Below are 24,041 nucleotides of genomic sequence, written 5' to 3' on the forward strand. Positions count from 1 at the left end.
GAGTACCATACTTATAAAGTGTAGCCTTGCACGTTAACATTCAACATCTATGATGATTTTCTTTTTTTCTCATAGCATTCAAAAAGATAAGCAAACTTAAATTCAGAAGGCAAAAAAAAAAATAATTCCTTTTGAAGCAGAAGTTCTGTGAATACAGAGTAGTTTTTTCACTATTATTTGGGTTTTTTTCTAGCGTTCCACTGCTTTTCTAGTATTCAGTGCTAGTTAATTCCTGTGATAGCTGTACTGTAAGAGTGACATTTTATAAAAAATATCTTTTTTTTTTTTTGCCTATGAACCCTGCTGATGATACTGAGAGTGTAAGCCTTTTTGTCTCTGATTCATATCAAATAAGTTCTATCAATTTTAGTAAGCGATTTCTATCCCTTTTCATGTAAAAAAGTTACTCTTTGCAGGGAATGGACCAAACAGAGCTGGTTTTAGCCTACAGCAAGAACACACCCTATCATTTACAACAATGCTCATCTCCAGGATTTGATGAGAAATGGCTCTTACTCAGCAAATTCTAGTACTGCTTTGCAAAACAAAAGCAAATAGGTTTTGTGGGGGCTGTCATCTTTCTGAAGTTTTGGATATTAATTTATCTGATTGGTGTGATTCCTACCAACTCCTATTCTCAAAGCATGAGATCTCAAAGGCACATTTAATCTCTTCTCTCTACCCTCTTCAGAAAATAAAATATAAAAATTATTCTTCCAATACAGCAATACATGCTGAAGACTTTGCTTTACACTTTTAGCTCAGAATTATGATTTGAACAAAAGTCGGACAAAAGTCTTTATTTTTGAGTTCTGATTTTGGAATAACAATATCCTTCAGCCTATGAGAAAATGATGCAGGTAATTTCACAAGGGTAATGCTGCAGCTCTTCCTTGCCTTGGGAATGTGATCAGAGCTGCAAGGAGACTAACGTCCTCAAGGCTTTCCTTTTTGACTACTGCATTTTGTTCTTCATTTTAGATTAAACTAAAACCCTAACTAGTCAAAGTGGCAGAGATAGAATAAGGAATCTTGTAATGCACAAAGTTGTACAAAAGAGGTACCCATCATGGACTTAAAATTTCTGATCCTTGGAATGGAAATTTTGCCTTTGGAAATACCTTCAAACTCCTTCCATGCTTTTCTTTTTCTTTCTTGGTTTAAATTTATTGTTGCTATCGAAGGTAGTGCAAGGATCAAGGGTTGGAAAGTTACAAGTCTTCTTTCCCAAATTATTCCGATTGCTAAAAGTGTGTAAATTTCTAATACAATATTTTCCTTACTGAGCTACAAAGAATTTTACTTCCACCCTCAGATACCTATTTTTTAAAAAAAAAGTTTACAGGAATGTATTATTTTTGAAGCCTCTGTTCTCCGGCAACTTTAGTGAAAACATCAACTGCATTCAAAGTTATCTGAAGACACAAATTGATGGATTTTTTTACAGGTATACATACACACATAAATGGATAGGCAGTGTGGTCACAAACCATAGGCTGAAAAGCAGGCCAAAATGTTATTACAGAAGAATCAGTACAGAATATAATTCTGCAGTCTTTTCCTGGAGATTTAAACTGGCAACTTAAAAGCCACAAGTCATGACTTTTAGTCCTGGCTCAAGTACCCACTGGCACCCATTTTAGCTTTTTCTATGGAAGGAGACTACAAAAGATGATGACTACAAATCTCCATGATTCTCCTAATTTAACTTTTAATGATGCAACATAACTTTTCCTAGAACTAAGTACCAGAAGCCAACTGCTGACATTACCCAATAGCTAACTCTGCCTCAGAAAGTGGCCTTGCTCTGAAATAACACATTGTACCTGGAAAGGGCTTCTCTTCAGCTGAGCTACACATGGTCACTAATGACTAATTTTGGTTACCAGCAGTTCTGCAAAATGCTCAAGAGGGAATATCTTTAGGCTTTTCCTTGCTCATTACCTAGAGAATTGTTGATTAAAGTTAACAAAACAGACAGTTTATATCTGCAAAAGCACAAGGATTATTGATTATGTACTGAGACAAAAAATACCACAAATATAACTGAAACCCAACCTGGCCAGAAGAATGCTGTTGTTGCTACTGAAGTGAAAGCGAGGAAGAAAAAAATCTGGCTTGGTTTTATGGAAGAACAGCTGTAAAGAGAAATCTAGAAAATAAACATAACAGAGATATCATTGCCTTTGAAAATGTAAGGATAGGATCCGGAGAGTTGAGGAAATTCTGAGCAAGGATCAGGTCAGGGAATACTTAAAAAAACTGGATATACGTAAGTCCATGAGCTCTGATGAGATGCACCCACAAGCGCTGAGGGAGCTGTCAATGCAGGGCTATTCTCAATAATCTTTGAATGATCATGGAGATTAAGAGAGGTCCCTGAGGACAGGGGAAAGCAAATGTCACTTCTGCCTTTAGAAGGGGCAGGAAGGAGGGCTCAGGGATCTACAGGCCAGTCAGCCTCACCTCAATCCCTGGGAAGGTGATGGAGCAACTAATCCTGGAAACTGTTCCCAGGCATGAAGAACTACTACATCAGATGTAGCCAGAATTGATTCACAAAGGCAAAGTCATGCTTCACCAAGGTAACCTTCTATGATGAAATGACTGGCTTAGTAGGTGAGGCGAGAGCTGTGCATATTATCTGCGTTGACTTCAGTAAGGCTTTCAACACTATCTCCCATAAGATCCTCGAAGAGAAACTGTTGATACATAGGCTGGACAAGCAGACAGTGAGGTGGAATTGGAAACTGGCTGAATGGCTGGGCCCAGAGAGTGTTGATCAATGGTATGAAGTCTAGTTGGGGACCAGTGACTAGCGGTGTACCCCAGGGGTCAATACTGGGTCCAAACCTGTTCAACATCATCAATGATTTCGACAATGGGGCAGAGCGTACCATCAGCAAGTTTGCTGATGACTCAAATCTTGGAGGAGTGGCTGATACACCAGATGGTTGTGCTGCCATCCAGAGGGACCTCGACAGGCTGGAGAAATGGGCCGACAGGAACCTTGTGAAGTTCAACAAGGGCAAGTGCAAATTCCTGCCCCTGGGGGGGAACAACCCCAGACACCAGTATATGGCTGGGGGCCACCCAGCTGGAAAGCAGCTTTGCAGAAATGGCTCTGGGGGTCCTGGTGGACACCAAGTTGAACATGAGCCAGCAACATGCTCTTGTGGCAAGGAAGGCTAATGGTAATGAGAGCAGAGGCCTTGGTCATGCAAGCACGCTTTTAGGTGTTACCCTGACGTTGAGGCTTGGTTGTAATCAGGTAAAATATAATTTCAAACAGATCTGAAATTATTTGAAATCTAAGAAAAATGCTTCAAAGGACACAAGAACTATTCAGATTGGAAGTTTATTCATAGTTACAGTAAGTCAACAAATGTTATGTACTTTTGTGGTGGCGTACAGAACAAGAATGAAGAAGGGTGCTTCTTGGCTTCTCTTAGCTGATGCCTTGTCAGGGTCAAGTCAACGCTTCTAGAGAAAAGGGAGGTTACTCCTCCCTTCAGAGCTAGGGAGGCTGTGCCCCAGGGAGACTCTTGCAGCCTATGGGTCAGGGTTGAAGGGATGTGAGAGACAAAGAGAGCACCTGTAGCAAGAGAGTCTGCTGTTTGGCAGCAAGATGTGACAGGAACAAAAACCTACACCAGCTACACAGGTGGGATCATACAGAATTTTTTTCTACCCCAAAAAAGTCAATGAATTGCTTGACTGAGAGTAAAATTAAAGAAAAGGACTTGTCCTTTAGAGAAAATTGTGAGCATGAGGGAGACATTTCTATTTTTCTGTACTTAGTAATTTTCAGTCTTTAGATGAAAAAGTTCATTATCCTAGCTTCTAGTCTAATAAAACACTTTCTGTATAGTTCAAAAGCCCTATTTTATCTATGTAATACATCATAAAATGTACATACACAAATTCAAATACATATATATACACACACATACCCAAAGCATTGATAAGAGCTATTTTTATTTTTCATTCACTTTGACACCACTGGAGATGCAGAAGCTGCATTTTTGTAAAAACTACTGATAAAAATCATGTTTGGCATGAAGAATATAATCTTTGCTACTAGTGATGATGAGTGAAAATATCATGCATTAAATTGTCCCTCTTTACCTATATGATTTTAAGCATTGGTGACAGACATGCATTGAAAAAACAGATGCACAAGGGACTAAAACTTTTCCAGAGATGTTAATAAAAAAATAATTCCAATAGTCCATGCAGTATTGGAAGTTAAAAAAACCCAAACCAACCAATATTGCAAAGTGAGAAAAATAGGTCTAAGGGCTTCTTATTATCCCCAAATGCTTTTCTCATTTTCCCACTATTAAGAAGAAAAAACTTATGATAAGACACAACTTGCAGCCGTTTTTAATATATCTTCTGGCCTTCCAAACAGCACTGACTGGATAAAAGCCTTTGGAAGACAGCACCTGCATTAATCTTCTGCCACTAATTTCTGAAAATATATCTAACACTTGCAGAAAGTATCCTCTTTTAACATCTTCTTTTAAGATTCATTCAATATAAAACTGTAGATGTGTTTTTAGGTTACAATAGTAGTGGTTCAGAATGACAGCTGATTTGGACACTTTTGTACCAGCTGCAAGGTACAAAGACAGGATATCTCTGCCCTGCTGAGAAAGAGTAAATGGACCCATACAAAGGCACTGTAATGTCAGCTCCAGGAGCTGATGGAGTTTGGCTGCTCCCAGTGACACCTAGTCAGAGGGTTTGTTATGGCTGTAGAGGTTAGTCTATGCTGTCCTAACACTGATAAAGAGCTAAGAGCTAAGGCACACAACTCCTTTGAGAATCCCCTTTTTTTCTCACAGCACTAGAAGCAGCTTAACACTATAGAGAAGCCAGAACAAAATTTTCAAAAATATCGCAAATGAGTAATTAAAATCTGATAAAGACTTCATTCAGAGGCAAGCACAACAATGTTAGAATTGCACCTGCCTACAAGTACTGCCAGCTAACATCCCTAGTGAGATTTTGGAATATATAAATTACTACATTTAAGATTATGCCACTCTTTCTTCACAGCATGATTCTTAAATACATGCTCATACGCCTAAGTAAAATCTGAAATACAAAGATGGAATTGCTGACTGGAAAAAATAACTCAAGAAAGTAAGAAGTAAAATTATATATACATAGATATAATATACAGTAATGTATATATGTATACACATATATACATATATGAATATATTTATACATACATTTGTTTAAGGCAAAGCGTTTTAAGAAGTTGGTTTGTTGAGTGTTTTTCAAAGTCAGTGTGAGGTTCCATTGATAAACCCTTCAGAAAACCAGGAAACTTTCATTAAAAGGATTACAAATTCTGAAGAACTAATAACAAATTTGAGTGTTTCAGTGAATGGAGACCATGTTACAGGCCTAGGAACAGAATTACAAAATCAAGTCCATCTAGAGTTGGAGGCTGCTGAGGCCAACCAGGTGAAATTTTAAAGGAATGTCTGTCTCATTTATACTCCTCACTGATGCCAGACAGCAATCTGCAGCCTCAAGCTCCTTCCTAGACCTAAGACTGCTAATGGAAGATCATCATATTCTGTTATTATAGAATTTGACTGCCAGCCATGAGCTGGTACTTGCTTACACTTCCCTAGCAAGCAGAAGTTGTGGATTCAGTGCCCATAGGAGTTGTGCCTTCACGTAAGTAGGGTTTTGGCTTCCAATCCCTGCCCTCAAGGATTACTACTTCTGCCTTATATCCAATGGCTCTTGAAAGCATAAACAAGCTCCTTCTGCAGCAATCAGAACTAAAGTTTTATTTCTTGTGACAACTCCCATTTCCCTGGTAGGCACCTATCAAAGGACAATTAATGTATCCTTGCCTCCATCTCTGTCCAGTTCTCTGATTAATTGCATTAGCTTGCATGCATTTTCACCAGAATAGTATGTTAGGTATAGTTAACCATCACGATACTTAGAGGATCCCAAAATTCTCTTGGGTTAAGTAATATCCATGAGATTGCACACATAGTATCTACAGATATCTTGGTTTTTAATTACATTTAGAGGAAGACAGAAACACTCTGTTCAGCTGAAGTGCCATAGACTTGGGCACATACAGATGAAAACCTCTTTTCAGGCTTTGCAAAAACAGTTGACAAAATAATCAGTTCCACAATCATAATTGCAATAATGATTCATATAAAGAAGATCTGATGTTAAATAGTGTAACAGACTTCTTACAACTACTTATGGAGTTATGGTTATGGGAGAGCACTGAAAGGAAAAGGTCCCCAGATACCTATAAAACTGTGTTCAGAGAAAAATATTCTATCTATCTTCTGAAACTGAATTAACTAAGCTGCTTTTTACTTAAATGTTTAGAGACCACCTATGTTGTAATTTACGGAGGCATATCATATTTCTCTCAGTTACAGCAGTTGTGGCAATAAAATGGAATACTTTAAATAATTATAACAGGTTAAAGTTAGATTGCATTGCAAAACAAGTAAGATTTGTGTTTCAAATATACAAAATTGAAAAATGGCTTATCCCTTCCATTTACCCAAATAAGGTTTTATTTATTTTTCTACTTGATAAATATTTTTATTTCCTTGGGACAATAAGCTTTCCTACATTTCTTTTTCGCTTTTCTTTTTCAATCATGTAGTGAAATTTTATTTCTGAATGATGGCAATCACAAAGCCTTATGTGTTTAAAAACAAGTACACATGGCCTATTGAGGCCCTGAATTTCAATCAAAATGCAAATCAACTCTCACTACTGCAATTCAAGTGCATAAACCAAATATTTGTACTCAAACTGGATCTGAACCTATTAATGAATTACAAATGCCTATTCCTTTCTATAAATGCAAATAACAAAGCTTTTGATATCAACAAATTGCTATGGAATATTAAAAAATGTTGCAGAGATCTTGAGATAATTTCCCTGACAATATATTTGAGGAAAACTTGCAATAGACAGAAACAAAATTTCAAGTCAGTTATTTCAAACTTTTCTGATGACACAGTAGTCTATGACCCATTCAAACTCATTGCCACTTTACCAAGATCAATGCTAGTCAGATGCTCCTATTAAAACACAGGTATTGATATGGTTTACCTTTTAATATATTGGCCATTATGTTTATTTGGCAAGATTTTAATCTTATCCTAATACTCTGATAGTTTAATTTACGGCATACAGAAAATACTATGTTAGATGATTTAGCACCTGATTTTAAAATGGTAATGATGACACTGATCTAATTTGGAATTTATTATTAAAGATATCAGCTCATAATTTAGATAAGTTTGAAATCTTTTCCTCATAACATTTGCTTTATAAAAATTAAAATAACCCATAATACATCAGAAATTACCATATTTTGGGTTTATTCTGAATGAAATAATTTTGCATTGTTGCACCAAAATATAACTTTACATTACGAAGCATTAAAACTTGATAAATTAGTTAATGGAACACACTCACTCTTAACTATTATGCAGTTTTCCTTAAAAAAATACCAGACCTTCCTGTTTACACACTTAAAAATATGAACGACATATCTATAGATTTCAAAGCTTGTAAATAGGCCTAATACAAGGCTGTATGCTCACCATGTTAGGGTGAATCAGTAAGACAGTATCTAAACAAGACTATTTGAAGTCTTAACCTCATCAGACACTAAAATAAATACCTTTATTACATGTGTATCTTGAAGCACAGGTAGAGATGGGACTGAGGAATTTTAACAACTAAGTTGCTTACAACAGACAAATAGGCAGTACAAGGCATTTTAAAAATGTATAGGAGGTATTTCTTAAATACTATATTTCTTGTTAACTGTCATCTTCTGGGTTGAAGATTCAATACTTGTTTTGTACTTACAAATGACTATTATTAAGGGAAAAGTAGGAAATGGGGTCCTATTTAGGGGTTTTGAATCAAGTCTTTGTTGATAATAGAGTATGGGGCCTCAGGCTTTGTCAGTTAAAGACGACTTCTATTACCTTATGTTCAACTAAACATGTCAGTGTACTAAGAGTAGTAAACAATTCATAGAAAGAAAACATTCTAAAATCAACTTACCTGTAATAATGTTAGGCTTTGGTGGCATGCTGAATTCATATAATGTTGGTTCAGAATAACCCAATCTGTTGGCAGCTGTAATTTGTACTTCGTAACCCATAGTCCACTGAAGATGCTCTAAGATGATGTGGTCTCTACTACCCTGTACTTTTTTCTCTAGCCACTGGTCTTCCTTGTCTTTCTGTAAAGATGTAAATATTAGTTTAAATTCTCAGAATCTCTTGTATTATTTGTCTAAACTATGAGTCTACATGATGCACAGAAACTATGTAGTTTCATTTACAGAGGTTATGAACATTCAAATAATCTAATTTTGGAGTTCTGAGTACTCAGGCATTTTGTAATTTTGACCACTCCTAATCATGTTTCCACAATGTGGATTTAGGGATTTTGTAGGCAATCCCTTTTAACCTTTTAGCTTCAATTTACACTTTGCTCAAATACTGATGTTTATCTTGGGGAACAGCAGGATAACTATTTACAAATGCTGTTAAGAATAAATTCTGTAAAAGTTTTATTTTATAAAGATGTTCCAATTACATTTTGAACAGTGTTTTTTTTAAAGAAACTTGCCATTAAACCCATACTTGAATTGTTCATGAATGCAAGCTGTACTTATATCATACATTAGTTATATAATGAAAATATACACAAACTGTAGCTGTATGTGCTACTATAGTAACAATTTGCAAACCGGGTTGTATGCAACAATATAAACACCATTGAGAAAGTATGCAGTCCTATGTCTACTGGTGAGAGGATACAAGTAAATCATTAAGACGGTGTTCTAGAGAAAAAAAGGGTTCTCACAATTCAGACAATTACCTAAGACAAGTATACAAAGGGAACAAATGAGGACTTCAGATGCAATCTTAATTCTGGCATTTCATAAAATTGGAATGCTTACCTTTGCAATCACTCCTTTTAGTGCATAATATATTTAATTATTCTTTATAGAAATGAGAATTACAAAATAACTAATAGCTAAAAGGATAAAACAATATATATATTGTCAAACACAAAAGCCATCTTGTTCAAAGGAGTATCAATAACAGTTAGTAAGAAGCCATGCAGTCCTATTCTTACTAAACACTGAGGTACAATAAAGTGGCAAAAATTATGCTGAGAGCCAAATCCTAGCCATCCAACTCATACAGCAACACAGACACAGTCAGTGGATATAAACTTTCTGGGAAAAAAAAGAAACCCTTCAAACACAGGGAAGTTTAACTTTTTTCTGCAGACTACCATACTTCTCAGCAGCTTATATTTAGGCTCTTTGCTGAAGCATCTTGCTCTTGACTGATAAAATTGTCAAAGAAAATAGCAGCTAAATTAGACAGTTCAGGGCTCAGTCATGTTCCTTATGTGTGTTTCGCACTCCCTTAGTCTTCAGAAAATAGAGTGACAGACTAAACTCCCTTATGTGCACAGCTGCAATAACTTATTCACTATCAGTGCTGAGCGTGATGGGTTTTCCATCCTGACTTCACCTTTTGTTAAACTCTTTCTTGCTTCTTCAGCACTGGCATTGGTACTGACCCATGATAGTCCTAGGAACGATTAAAATACAGTAAAACATCTTTGCAGGAACATTTGCAGCAGGGTAAAAGTGCCTACTTGGTGCAGCAGAAGACCAATGAAAAACATCAGAATGGTAGTCACATTACAAATCATGAAAGAACCTAAATACACTGGAGGAAAAGTAGTTTACTCATCATACAGTGAAACTGGTATTATCTGTCAAGGCAATTTTCCCATATCCTTGTGGATAATTTCTGTTGCAATCATCTGATATGCCACTGAGTGAATCCACCCATATTTACATTCCACTGAGTGAATCCACTTATATTATCACTATATCAAACTACTTTTACAAAATATATATTTTTGTATAGCACTGCTAAAATAAAAGGCATTAATACTGATTGCAATATGCATATGCAAATACTCCTTAGTAATATTAGGAATAGCAATGTTATGTAGCACCATATTTTAATGGGTGTTTAAACTAGTGAGGTTTGGGAGAAAAAAATAATACACCTCAATTCCAAAGAATATCAACATGAGAGAAATCAGAAGATCCATACATGAATGTGGTGTGTGCACATACAACTGTGTGAATATACTGGGGAATTCCAAAGACATTCAGAATCACAGAAGGAGAAAAAAATTACTGAATTGGAAAATAAAAATTCAGGCTAATATGGTTCCTGCAGGTAGAAAAGACAGCATTGCAAACAGATATACGACTATACTTTGAAAACAAACTGTAGAATTATATGTGATGAATAGAATGAGCTTAAAATTTGGAAGGAAAACTATACAGATTTCTATATGAGGTTGCTCTTCTGCAGATGCAAGAATAAGTGAAAAGGCAGTTGTACCACAGTTTGGTCAGGTGAAGACTAATGAAAGAGCTGAAATGTAACAGGATACCTGCATGCTATGCCAGAGAAGTGACACCCTAAGTTTAGTTGAAAGGAAAGCCAACTGGGTGGATTGAGATAAATGAAACAAAGTCCAAGCCCTGAGCTCAAAGGCAGCAAAATGTTTTATGAAGAGTGACAAACACAAGTTAGGAGGAAGAAGAATAAAGAAAGTATCTGGAAAGCAAGTTGTCTTCTTCTAAAGATAAACAGATTAAGTCTTCCAGAATACAGTCTGCTTTTGGCATCTTAAAGAAAAAAAGAAAAGAACTGCAATATCCTTCATTATAGGTGTTATTTCACATGCATTTTCAAGTACTTTTTACGAGGTAGAGCTCAATAATGTGTCCAGATTTATTTTACTATTAGTGTAGAAATGAAAAGAGAGCCAAAACAAGAGTTTGTCAGTTAAATCTTCCTACGAATCTCCCTGTTTATGCTAAGACCCTTTAATTGGGGGCTTAAGGAGCAATAAATGGAACTACAAAAGAACAATTCATACTTTATTAGGCTGTTCTATTATTAATACTGCTTAAAATTTATAGAAAGCTCCACATATGCACAGTGTTCTACAACAAATGAAATCAACTTCTAAATCACAAACTACCATCTAATTTGAGGGGTAAGTCAATACAAATGTCTTCAATAATCACTTATTATTAGCAGTTGTATCATTAATATCCACCAACAAATGCACGTTTTCAGGAACTGCAATCAGATCTGCAACCTCAGAGATTAAACTGTTCCTTTATTTGCCTTTCGTTTTGTTTCATATAATGTGGAAATACTCCTTTGCAGAAAGTCATTGATGCTATGAGACTAACCAATGATGGGCAATTTCTGGGGATCTTGCTGCTTCCCAGTATAAGTCTTTGGTTGAAACAAACTGTTGTGGTTTAACCCCAGGCAGCAACTAAGCACTGTGCAGCTGCTCACTAACTTCGCCCTGCCCCCAGTGGGATGGGGGAGAGAATCAGAGGGAAACAGGTAAAACTCATGGGCTGAGATAAGAACAGTTTAATAGAACAGAAAGGAAGAAACTAAGAATGATAATAATAACAACAATAATAAAATTAGAATAATAAAAATAAAAGGATTGGAATATACAAAACAAGTGACGCACAATGCAATTGCTCACCACTTGCTGACCAATGCCCAGTTAGTTCCCAAGTGATCCCCCTCAGGCCAACTCCCCCCAGTTTATAAACTCAGCATGATGTCATATGGTATGGAATATTCCTTTGGCCAGTTTGGGTCAGCTGCACTGGCTGTGTCCCCTCCCAGCTTCTTGTGCCCCTCCAGCCTTCTTCTTGGCTGGCCAGGAGAAGCTGAAAAATCCTTGATTTATTATGAACACTACTTAGCAACAACTGAAACCATCAGTGTGTTATCAACATTCTTCTCATACTGAATCCAAAACATAACACTATACCAGCTACTAGGAAGAAAATTAACTTCATTTCAGCTGAAACCACAATGTCACAGACTAATGACACTAAAAAAAAAATATTATTATTTCTTAATTGCATGTGTATTGGCTTTAAAAATAGGCACCAGTCAAATCTCAGAAGTGTCTAAGACCTAGATATGTAAGACAGCTGTGAGTAACCTAAGCACCTAAATACCCTGACAAAAAAAAGAGTATACAAAGCAGTGTGAAACTCCAGTCTACCATGACTTGGCTGCTTCTCAAAACTGAGGGCACATCTGACAACAGTGGAAGTAAAGCCAATCCACTGTTTAGGCACCTAACTATTTACTAGTCTAGAAAATAACATCTCTCTCTTTAATGGTCATTTTACATTGTACCCAAGTTCACTTTCTCTGGGAGCTCATAAAAAGTGAGGAAAAGTGATTAACCCCCTTTAACACTTTCCTTTATTCTCCACCCTCCCTAAATTGTTGTGCTGAAAGTTCAGCTCAAACTGACTTGTTATTATGGTAGTCCCTGTGATAAAAAAAAGGGCAGGAGATGCCACACTGTCTTGAAAGCTTGCAGGAAAAAATATCAAGAAATCCTCACGAAGACAACCTGATAGTTTAAAGCAATGACTTCACAAGAATTCATTACATTAGGATGGTGCTTTGTAGGTCTGGGTAATACAGGACAAATACTGAAGAAAACACAAAATGGCTGATAACGTACATAGTGTTAAAATGCATAGAAAGTCCGAGGATTTGGCAGGTAAAGTGGAACTTAGAGATGCAAACACATTTAACTGTTTTATGGTAGGTATATCAGAGTGGGAGTAAATGAGAAAGTATCTCTTTTTAAATGATTCATATTTACAGAGTTTTGTTATAGAACCTATCATAAAGGAACAAAATGAACACAGCCCTCCATCAACATAGTAAAACAAGAATGAAACACATAACCTATCAGTCAAACACTTGTCAATGCCAAAATTCAGAGCATTAATATTAACACTGTCACAGGTCAACATGGTTAACAACTTTCTGGCCTGCAAAACTAATTGCTCCTCTCACATTTCCTCCAAACATCATTGTGGATGTAAAAGTAAAAAATAAATACTGGGTTTTTTTTTCAAAATAGGATTTTAATTAATTTTTCTTTCTTCTATCTAAAAGTTTATAACTGTAAAAGTAGATATTTTACTTATTTCATTCTAATTTAAAATTTTTACTGAAACTTGGCCTGCCAGGGAAAAACAAAAACAACACCCTACCCCCCCTTTTTTTTTCTAGCTTACTATTATCATTCTGTGACCGAAAAGTATAGAAACAGAATTCTATTTTCCAATCACTAAGAAGCCTATTTCAATACTTGCTTTTAAGTATTATGAAGTAATTCAGGATACGATACCAAAATCTTAACTGAAGGCTGGGAACAAATCTCTTCAAGATAATAATGATACATATTTACAGAGAACAATGGGCAACATGTGCAGCTACAGAATATCCATCATGGTCAAAATGCACTTGAGTGGTAAGCACAAACTTTTGTTTGTGACTATGTGAGTCATGTGTAAGTGATTATTCCTGTATGGTGATCACACATTGTTTGCATGCTGTTTCTGGAGCTAAGCTTAACATGTGTTAAGGCTGCTTTGTAGCCTGCCTTTCTCTTGCAGGTCTGTGCCTGGTCACCCACTTGCCCTGAGCTGCTGTGGCAGTCTTTCCCCTGTATCCCAAGTGCTCCTTCCTCCTGGCCTTCCTTATCAACTCACCTTCCCCTTGGTCTGCACAATCTCTTCAACCCTCCCCTCTAGCTTTTAGTCTATTACTATAGTACTTGGTAAATAACACAGTAGAAAACAGCATTTACAAATTCAGTACACATTTCCACATACATAAAGCTTAACATCCATGGTGCAATACCAGCACCTCATCACATGTGCCCCAATCAACTTTAATAGCACCATAAGCAGGAACAGCCAAAGGGGAGCTTGAGTTGGTCCCCATTAAAATTACACAGTTACTATGAGAAATGTGGTTGGGCAGTCACCTCCTGCATCAGACAGGACACATGTCTAGGGAATCCCCATCACCACTCTTCCCAGCTGGCTACCAGGGAACAGTTTTCCCTTGTCTTTCTCTCTCTTCTCCTCTTCTTTCCTAAGGTAACTTTGAAATCAATGTATGCTATCAGCTTCAGATTCCATCAGTGAAGCTTTGTAAGACTGTCTTGACTTCCTTCGTGCAACAGCATAAATCAATTTGAGGCTGCTACTCATAAAAATTGCATAGTACCTACTTCTCTGGAATACAGAACAAAATGTGAAGCTTCTTATTATCTCATTATAGTTAGTAACTCCTGCCCATAATATGAATAAACTGATGTTAGGCAAGCAATATTTGACAGAATGAAACACGTGATTTCCAGAAAAATAAAACTTACCAATTGCCCTAATCCAGGCTATAATATTGCTATAATATCTTAAAGGCTGTCCTTCTCCCAATGAAAAACAAAAACAAAAAAAAACAAAAAACCAAAATACCCAACTGTATAAAACTTAAACATGAGGCAACTGACTCTTAATAAGACATAAGCTGTTGTGAAACACAAAGAAGAAAAAAGCGACTGATGTATAGCCTGTTATCTAATATGCTCTTTAAACATGCAAGCAAATACATTGGTCCAGGTGCTACTAATGAGGCTGGCAAGAGTTCTAGGAAAGCTAATTAAATATGACCAATGGGGAAGATAGAAGAGAAGCAGTCAACAGATAATTAAGAACTTTAAATAGCATCCATTCATTCTGATTAAAACACCAAAAATATATTGTAGTTTTTTGTTGTAGGAAGGCCTTTAATTTAGTCAAATTGCTTTTTCAATTGGAAGCTGAAGGAGATATGGATTTGAGGTCCAAGTAAAAGCTATCTTCTTCAGTAACCTATTAAGTTTCCAGTTACTGCTTAAACTGTACATTTATCCTTCAACAATACACATGATAAGTGGTCTTTTCTTCTATAATATTGTACCTCAGTCAAAACACTAAATCAAAATCAGGTTTCAAAAAATATTCAGGATAGATCCAAAATCATTTAGCTTACTTAAATCACAGAAACAGATGGAATTCCATATACTGCATGTATATATTATATCCAAACAGTTTATTTTCTTATCTTGTCAATTATAAATACCTCGAGGCATTGTATTCTAACTAGGAAGCTCAGTCCCACAAAACTGCATTGTATCTTGTGTTGCATATTTTACTAGCCTCTCTTTCCTTTACAATTACTTTTCTTTTATGCCAACTGTACTCACTAGACTGAAAGTCATTTAAGAAGGTCAATTAAGATTTAAGGATCAGTGATATCAGAATAACTGCTGGTTATTCCCTCAGGCTATTCTTAAAAGCTCTAGCAAATTTTTCTCAATTGATTTGGACCTACCAATCTTCTTTGGTTATACTTAGCTTAGGAAAATCATTTTACATGCCAGGTTTAGCACTTGCATAATCCCAGAACTATCGCAAAAAAGTTACACTATAGGAAACATCAGGAAATGTGACAAAAACTATTACAAAATAAGGAACTGGCTTTTCCTTTTTGGGAACACTAAAACAGTTTCTGCATTTAATTTCTCAAAGATTGCTCATTTCTGTTAAATACAGTCCTCACTATCTTCTGATTAACATGTCAAAATATCTGATGTTACATTCCCAATCTCTTTTAGACTCTCTAAACAGACATGTAAATCTGTTGTTACACTATGTAAAATGTATTTTTAGTGGGTCTAGTCAGATAAAAGTTGTACAGTCTTCCTAAAAGAACACAAAGAAGTTATTACAGAATACACACTTCTTAATTAAATTCATTGCTTTTGCCAGATCTATAGTTACTTCTTCAACCCAATCATTTCTAAACATAGTATATCAGGAAAGGAAAGATATTTTAGCTACTTTAATAATTTTTTAAAAATCCACATTTTGTTGTTGGGTTTTTGGTTGGGTTTTTGTTTGTTTCATCTTTTTTTAAAAAAAATAATTATCCATTGCAGAAAAGCCTGTTTTCTAAACTTGCCAGATTTGATGAGAGAACACCAAATCAGACTGTAGGTAACAGAAGGCAAATAAACTCTATACAATGGCTGTTAAAGAACTGATATGTACACTGAAACTCATGAAAGTGCTAATAATTTGTCAATTATTTGGCTTTTGTAAGTTGAGCCTTGGAATCTAGGAAGATAGAAAACAGGAAACATGATCAGATAATTACTGTAATTAAAATTAATATGGACCACTAGAATATAGATTTCTATCTCTAGGATGCTATCTATCAATACAGATGCTTCTTTTTTTTTTAATTTATTTTACAATCTGACATTAGCAACCTAGTCAAAAAAGAAAACTTACTATACTGTATCTTCTTTTCTTTTTGTAGTATGCAAACCATTTTCTTACATTTCAAATCATATCAGCAGTCTTCTTCACATTAAAAGCAGATATTGCTAAGCAAAACCCACCTATTTTGATTAACTGAAATACTTACACTTCTGTATTTGACAATATATTCCAAAATGGGGGCACCTCCATCATCTTGTTTAGTTATGCTAATTTTAAAACTCTTGCCACTTCCTGGTTGTCCATGAATTGAAGGGGGGCTTGGCTCGCCTAAACAAGGAAAAAACAGTAGCTATTAATAATTCAGCAATAAAATAAGTCTTAAATTACAGCTGGGAACTTGTCCACAATATTATTAATCAAAATCTTTAAAAGCAACATGATCCTTCCAAGCACAGCAGAACACCCTTAAGAAGTGTGTTAAATATTTTGCTTAAAGTATGTTCTAATGTAGATTAATTATCTCACACAAGGAAACAAAATTATGTGCAGTATGAAAGAAGTATTTGTTTCTTTGAGACCTTCCAAGTTTTGACACTTTCAGATGCAATTTACTTCAGAAATTATTTAGCCATCAATTCAGCAAGGCTGGTAAGCTGCTACTCACACTGAAGTTTAAGAGTAACACTATCTTACAGGAAAGCATCCTTAACATCAAGCATGACCTTTAGTCCCATGTCGAGATCTAAATTGTAATACAGACATTAGGTAAATTAATGCTTTAATAAATGTGTCAAGGAAAATTAGATACTTTTAGAGTAGTCTATATTAAGAATAACATTTCCAAAAGCAAAACCAATTTTCTCTGTAATGAAAGGACACAAATGATCTTAAACATACAATTCAAGTGTTAATAGCCAGTTTAAGCCACTTTGCTAATTGAAATTAAGACTAATTATCATTTCTATACACAATGCCTATTATAGTTTTAAATCAGATCCTAAATGAACATTTGTTGCCATTCTGAAGTGTCTTACCTTCAAAATATGTGTAAATTTGCATTCAACTAGAGAGATACAGTTCTTTAGACATATTTGTAATATTTGTTTTTATCCCTTATCAAAGTAAAGACAAACTGACTTTGATCTCAACATAGAATTTGCCTAGCTTTCTGTCAGGTAACATATATATAATTTCTATCAGTTTCTATCACTTTTCTATCAGGTATAATGTTCCATATGAATAACAGCAAATTATTTTATCTGTTGTGCAATATATTTAGAATATGCATATGCTTTAATCAAAAAGAAATTCGAAACCTGCCAAGTTACTGGTTTTGGACAGAAGAAATGTATCAATAAGAACATAATATAGTAACACAGGAATATTTTGTGTTCTTTGTAGTTGTGTGACTTTTATTTTCATTCCATTAGGGCCAGTATTGATAACTATATTGAGTAACGCTCTTCTCAGACAACAGTTCAGTTGCAACAGATTTATGAGAGATTAGTCTAGTAATAGTTGCTGATGTATTTTGGTATATCTATTTAAGTACTATACAGTGCCATCTAGTAGTTATTTTATTTCTCCCTTTGTGTTTAGTTTGTTTATTATTTTTGTATTGAAAAGTAATTTGAGAAAAATATCTGTCATGAGCCCTTAATATTTAAATCAGAATTTCTTGCCTATAGAGGTTACTACAAATATAGAATTGGCTTTGTAGCATTTATCATTTGCATGTAATTGTAGTTAAAAACATTTATTCTCATGATTTTTCCATAGCTTAAGATTTCTGTCTGAGGCTTAATAATTGCAAAACGTGTGGCAGCATAGTTTGCTAAAGAAATGTCTCTAGAAAGGTCCAGTTCATTTCTCACAGATGTCTCTAATACCCTGAGTATAAATGAGAAAAAGTCCTTAATCTCTTCCATTGTTTGTGCTCTTGAATATAAAGCAAAGATTTGTCTAAGTCTCAAAAGTATAGATAATGGGATAAATTCTCCAATTTAAGTTCATTCACACTACTTGGTGGAGGGGAATAAGAGGAACAAAACATGATTTCTGATAAACAATGTAAAGACTGATGTTATACACTGGGAAGTAGTGTATAAATATAAAACATATTATCCACAGTGAATCATACTTTAAATTATTAGCTGATCTGGAGATAACATATTCTAATAATCATTTACATTTTCATTTAATAGCACAAGTATTACTCACGGACAGGTAAGGTCTGAAAGATCTCAATTTTGCTATACTCTCCTTGCCCTTTTCCATTTACAGCAGCTACTTTGATTTCATATGTTGTATTTGGTTCCAAATTGCTGAGAACAACCATTGCTAAAGGAAAGGAAAGAAAAAATTTGGGAACAAAATTTGATGAAGCAATAAATTTAAAAAAAAAGTCAGGCAATTTCATAATGTGTTTGCTTCACTTGCAACTTACGGGTCCCATTTTCTAATAGTTGAGTGGTTCCAAACTTAGCTTTCTTGTTAAGTGCTAATAGCCCCCTTTTTTTTTCCATCTGCATAAAATCATTGTTGTGACTGAGCAAGTTATGCTTCTGAAAGAATTTAATGTCAGTGTTACAGAAGCCATAGGCAACAATTGAGGACCTTGATGGCAATTGATATTTTATGTTTGGATTGTGACAACAGGAGACATGAATCTGGAAAAAAATATGGAAGTTTCCTTTCTCTTAGCTGGCAATGGGCATCTGATACATGTTCAAGCCACCTTCATACAGTTCATAACTTCCGTTTTTCCCTCATGGAGAGCAGTATCAACCATCCTTGGTCTACACTTCTAGATGCAGCAACATGCACATTAGTGGTGAATTACTGGTGCTATGCTCTGCCAGTTCAACAATGTATTCAAGACCTAAAATGACAGATGGCTATGATGATCAAAGGAAGAGTTCTTAGTTATCCTAAGGACCTGAAAGTGAATTAGGCATGTTTGCACATATTTAAGAGGAGGTGTATGGAAATTCATGTTAAGTAATAACAACAACAAAAAAAATTGATTTGGGAAGCAAATGGGTTTGAACTTAGGACATGCTTTCAGAAATCAAGACTGAATCTCTGGCAGCAATCTTTCACACAGCCTAAACCTAAACCTATCTCTATGATTCTACCTGGAGATGCCATCAGAAGCACAAAACAGGTAAAAGAGCTTGCCAAAAAGAATATTTTACAGCACTAAGAATATTGTTGTTGTAATGTACAGCAACAAATCTAGACACAAAAACCAGGAAAAGAATGTTGGATTCCAGGATCCTTTATGGGAATGCAGTATTATATATTACCATAGTACTGTATATTATGAATATCAATGTTGAATATACACTTGGAAACTTCAATCCACACAGAGTTCTTGGACCATTACCCCGCCTTTACAAGAAAGCTTCCTTTTATTGTCTCTACAGCAATTGCCTGCTCGCTGTTTGCAAGCTCTGTGCTGAGCTCTCCAGATGTCAGATTCATACTGGGGAATGGACATGAATTGGATGAACTTTACTTCGAGCACATCAGTATTTGTCTTGCCTAGAGAAACAGGGGCTGTATTATCTTACAAGAGGATATAGAATTGTAATGTCTTGAGAAGCAGCCAGTAGTCTCTTTCTCCGTCTCTAGGGAGTCTAGTTTTTTCATTATAGAGGAGTATTTTAATAGCTGCTTTGGGCTTGCTTTTCAAGTTATGTATTACTGAAAGTATAATTATTTGTCAGTACTCTTTGTTATTCTTTGGAGCCCAGATTTATTAGAATTTCTATTCCTTTAGTTTCTGCAGCAGACAGAGGTCCCATTACATGTGGAGCTAAAGGGATTTAATGAATTTTGGAAAAACAGTAACTTTTACATTTCACACTCTATTATGAGTACTTTGCATGAATTTGCAATCGAAACATGGTAACTGTTTTCTTGTAAACAAAACAGTAGAATCATGTGTCTTCCAGCATATTTTAGCTTTATCATTTTCATGAGATTTACAAATATCAAACTATAACATATAACCATGTCAGGAAAAAATAAAGTACCATCATGAGAATAAGAACAGAATTTGGAGAAGAGAAGGATTATGATAAATAACATTCAGTTATGGTAAGATGAAATTTAAAATCTAAACCAAGCAGTAGCAGTGTTTGACTTGCCTTTCAGCCATGATTACTCTCCAAGGCTGAATAATTTCACCAAAAATAAACCTTAGGGTATACTAAAAGTTAGTGTTACTGCAAATGTTTTTAAAATTTAAACAACATAAAAGCATGACTAGGAGTCTACACTTTATAAAACACGAATGTGTTAACTACATAAAACCTAAGGATGTAATTCTATAAACACTTGAGTGACTCCTGAGACCTAACTAAATGAATAAAATTACTAATATATGCAGTATTTAAAGAATCAGTATCTACTTTAGAGTCCCCTGCAGAGCACTATATGTCTAGATACAATGACTCTTACAAATACATTTATGGTATTAACCCAACTAAATCTGATCACATAACATGTCCTCAAAAACTGGAACCACTTGGTATCAGTGGTGGTATGATGGGGATATATTTTATACACAAGAGAAAAATTATAACTATGTCTTCCTGGAAAACAAAGAGAAGAACCATTCTTGATCAGAATACTTTAAATACTGCAGTTGTAAAAGAATATTTAGAATAATTAAGTAAGATTAAGGAACTGTCCCACAGTATGCCACAAAAGTGCAGGGCTTAAGAATAATTTAAGAGTAGTGAAACTTTCACTGCTTGCTAAATGTTTTACATTTTTGAAATATGTTGAAGATGAAAGAAAATACTTAATAAACTAGTTAATTTTTTTTAAGGTACATATCTGTTATTTAAGTATAAAACCAGCTTATTCATCTTTCTGTATACAAACGAAACTCTTCTTGCAGGCGTCGTGGTTTAACCCCAGACGGCAACTAAGCACCACCCAGCCACTTGCTCATTCCCCCTGCTTTGGGATGGTGGAGAGAATCAGAAGGGTCAAAGTGAGAAACTTGTGGGCTGAGATAAAGACAGTTTAATAGGTAAAGCAAAAGCCACGGACACAAGCAAAACAAACCAAGGAATTCATTCACTACTTCCCATCAGCAGGCAGGTGTTCAGCCATCTCCAGGAAAGCAGGGCTCCATCACATGTAATGGTTACTTGGGAAGACAATCGCCATCATTCCAAACATCCCCACATTCCCTCTTCCCCCAGCTTTATATGCTGAGCATGACATCATATGGTCTGGAATATCCCTTTGGTCAGTTGGGGTCAGCTGTCCCAGCTGTGTCCCCTCCCAACTCCTTGTGCACCCCCAGCCTACTCGCTGGTGGGGTGGGGTGAGAAGCAGAAGAGGCCTTGGCTCTGTGTAAGCACTGCTCAGCAATAACAAAAACATCCCTGTGTTATCAACACTACTTTCAGCACAAATCCAAAACATAGCCCCATACTAGCTACTGTGAAGAAAATTAACTCTATCCCAGCCAAAACCAGCACGCAGGAGTCCATAGCTCATAGCCCTGGCCACAATGGATATTTTGATTACAGTTTTCAATGATCACTGACGTAATTAGCTATAAAATTTCAAATAATATTCTGAAAGAAATATAGGACTTTCAGTATATGAATGTGAAAAAATCGGTCCACTGCATACCATATGTGTGAATTATGCCATTGGTATATTCATTGGCATGTATCAAGTCCCAAATATACTGGAAGTGAAATTCCTTTATTTCTTTCAGAATATGATTTGAAATTTTTCAGCCTTTTTCTACCTGTACTACCTGTCTGCTTCTGTTTTTATACTATCTTCCTAATCACAATATCTGCATGCTTTATCTGAAGAATTCAATTTTGCAGACTAATCAATTTTGCTGGAATTATTTACATAGTGAATGCTTACATTGAGGAGTAGACTTTGAAGAACTACTCCAAAGAGGAAAAGACAGAAGATTCTTGTGTGAACTCTGCAGGTATTGCTGGGCTCAATTAACATGATGCACACCAGCTCAGACCTTAGTGTTTTCCACTTATAAGAAGATAAACAGGGAGGCTGCAAGTCACATGGTACCCTTGGAAGAGGAGATCATGATACAAGTTACCAGTTATTTTGGTTTTGGTTTAACATACTGTATAGAGAGTTTAAAACAAATTTGTAAATACTTTTTTGAAAGGGTATGCAAGGAACATTGTTTGTTTTTTTTTAATTTTGTAGACCAGAATTTAAAAAGAAACACAAAACCTGAAAAAAATTAAACCTTACTTAATAGCAAAATTCAGCTTAACCTATTCTGTGGGAAGAATCCTAAAGTTTAAGCAACATTAAAAATAAAATCCTTATTTTCTATCTTACAGATTCTTCTAATTTTCAAGCAAATCTAAAACATTAAAGGATAAACACAGTACAGAAAAAAAACCCACAAAGGTTATATGTTAGATAGATAGACAAAAATGCAAAAACCATTTCAAATACAGAGTGTAAGAATTTCAGCTAGAAAGTTGAATTTATTATTGCAGAATTTTAACTGCTGTCAAGATGAACCATAGGAAAACATCTGACACAAGATTTGCTGTGAAATAAATTGTACCATAAAACTGAGTCAGTAAAAACAAAACAAAAATCCCCAGCCTCTTTTCTTGTTCCAGGGTAGGTTGTTTATATTACCTTATTACAGTAGAATGAGAGGGGAAATGTCTGGCATATTAAATTGTCTTTTCACCAAAAGAAATCTACCTCAGAAATATTCTAAGGACTGTGATATATTACATAAACCATCACCAAGGCAAGGAAGGTTAGGGGAACTAATAGTACAGTTACACTACATTAATCTCAAGGTAAATCTTATATGAGGTTAATTAAGAGAAATATCACATCAATACATTGTTGTCATTGGAGAGCTATCTGTTGTATAGAACAATGTTCTTCCAGTTCCAAATTCAATCCCTTGAGTTTGTCAGATCTAAGTAGGATATAATTTTACTTTGAAACAAAGTAGCTGAGACATATCATTGCTGAAATATCCTCTTCACTCATACATATTTGAGATAGTGGCAACAGTGTGAAATTTCTGTCAAACAAGCATTACAAATTTTAGCATGTTTTTTTTTTCCTATTTCTTTCCCTTTAGTCTGAATCTCTATTACTACGCAGACTGAATGCAGATCAAATACAGTGCAGGTTAATAAGTGGAGTGTTTTGATGTAGCAGTATTTTGCTGCACCTTTTACTTATTATTTTACTACTCTCAAGGAAAAACTGAGCCCCCCGGAAATAATTGAATCTCTTTCAGAGGAAAAAATGAATAGCATTTTTATGAAGCTTAAACAGGTTTTACTTTGCGATGCTGACTCATGTTTCTTTATGGACAGAAGAAAAAGACACAGAAAGAGAGCAGTGAGGAACCTATGGTAGTAGGACATGTGAGCAGAGCTGTGAGGGACCTATGGTAGTATAGCATTAAGGTTCTGTACAAATGTCTTAGACTTTTGTAGATGTCACACAATCCGAGGAACTTCTCCCAAAACCTCTGTCTGCCTGGGGTGAGCAACACTGTTTTGTTTAATCTATGTGTTTGCACAGTAGGAGGAAGAGTATAAAAATTCTTTTTCTAGCTGAGCCTTACAGAGTTAGCTCACAGAAGTGTTGACAAAATGAAGTTAGAAATTGCCACGGAGGAGAAACACAGGAAAAAAATAAAAAAGGATTTTGCTACTCAGTAGGCAAAATGTTTATTCATGTGCAGAAACAGCCATGCTGTCTC

At 35.3% G+C, this 24,041-nt stretch overlaps 1 protein-coding gene across 1 annotated transcript in view; it reads right to left on the bottom strand.

Annotated features, from left to right (window-relative positions):
• The window catches only part of NCAM2 (neural cell adhesion molecule 2), a 324,932-nt gene that overhangs the window by 27,638 nt on the left and 273,253 nt on the right, over positions 1-24,041 (bottom strand). The window contains exons 13-15 of the mRNA XM_075033906.1: positions 18,494-18,613; positions 16,479-16,600; positions 8,095-8,275 (exon numbers count right to left, since the gene is read on the bottom strand). Of these exons, the coding sequence (XP_074890007.1) occupies positions 8,095-8,275; positions 16,479-16,600; positions 18,494-18,613 (423 nt within the window). The remainder of the gene's footprint in view (positions 1-8,094; positions 8,276-16,478; positions 16,601-18,493; positions 18,614-24,041) is intronic.

This window comes from Buteo buteo, chromosome 8 (assembly GCF_964188355.1).
Source record: "Buteo buteo chromosome 8, bButBut1.hap1.1, whole genome shotgun sequence".
Taxonomy (NCBI): Eukaryota; Metazoa; Chordata; class Aves; order Accipitriformes; family Accipitridae; genus Buteo; species Buteo buteo.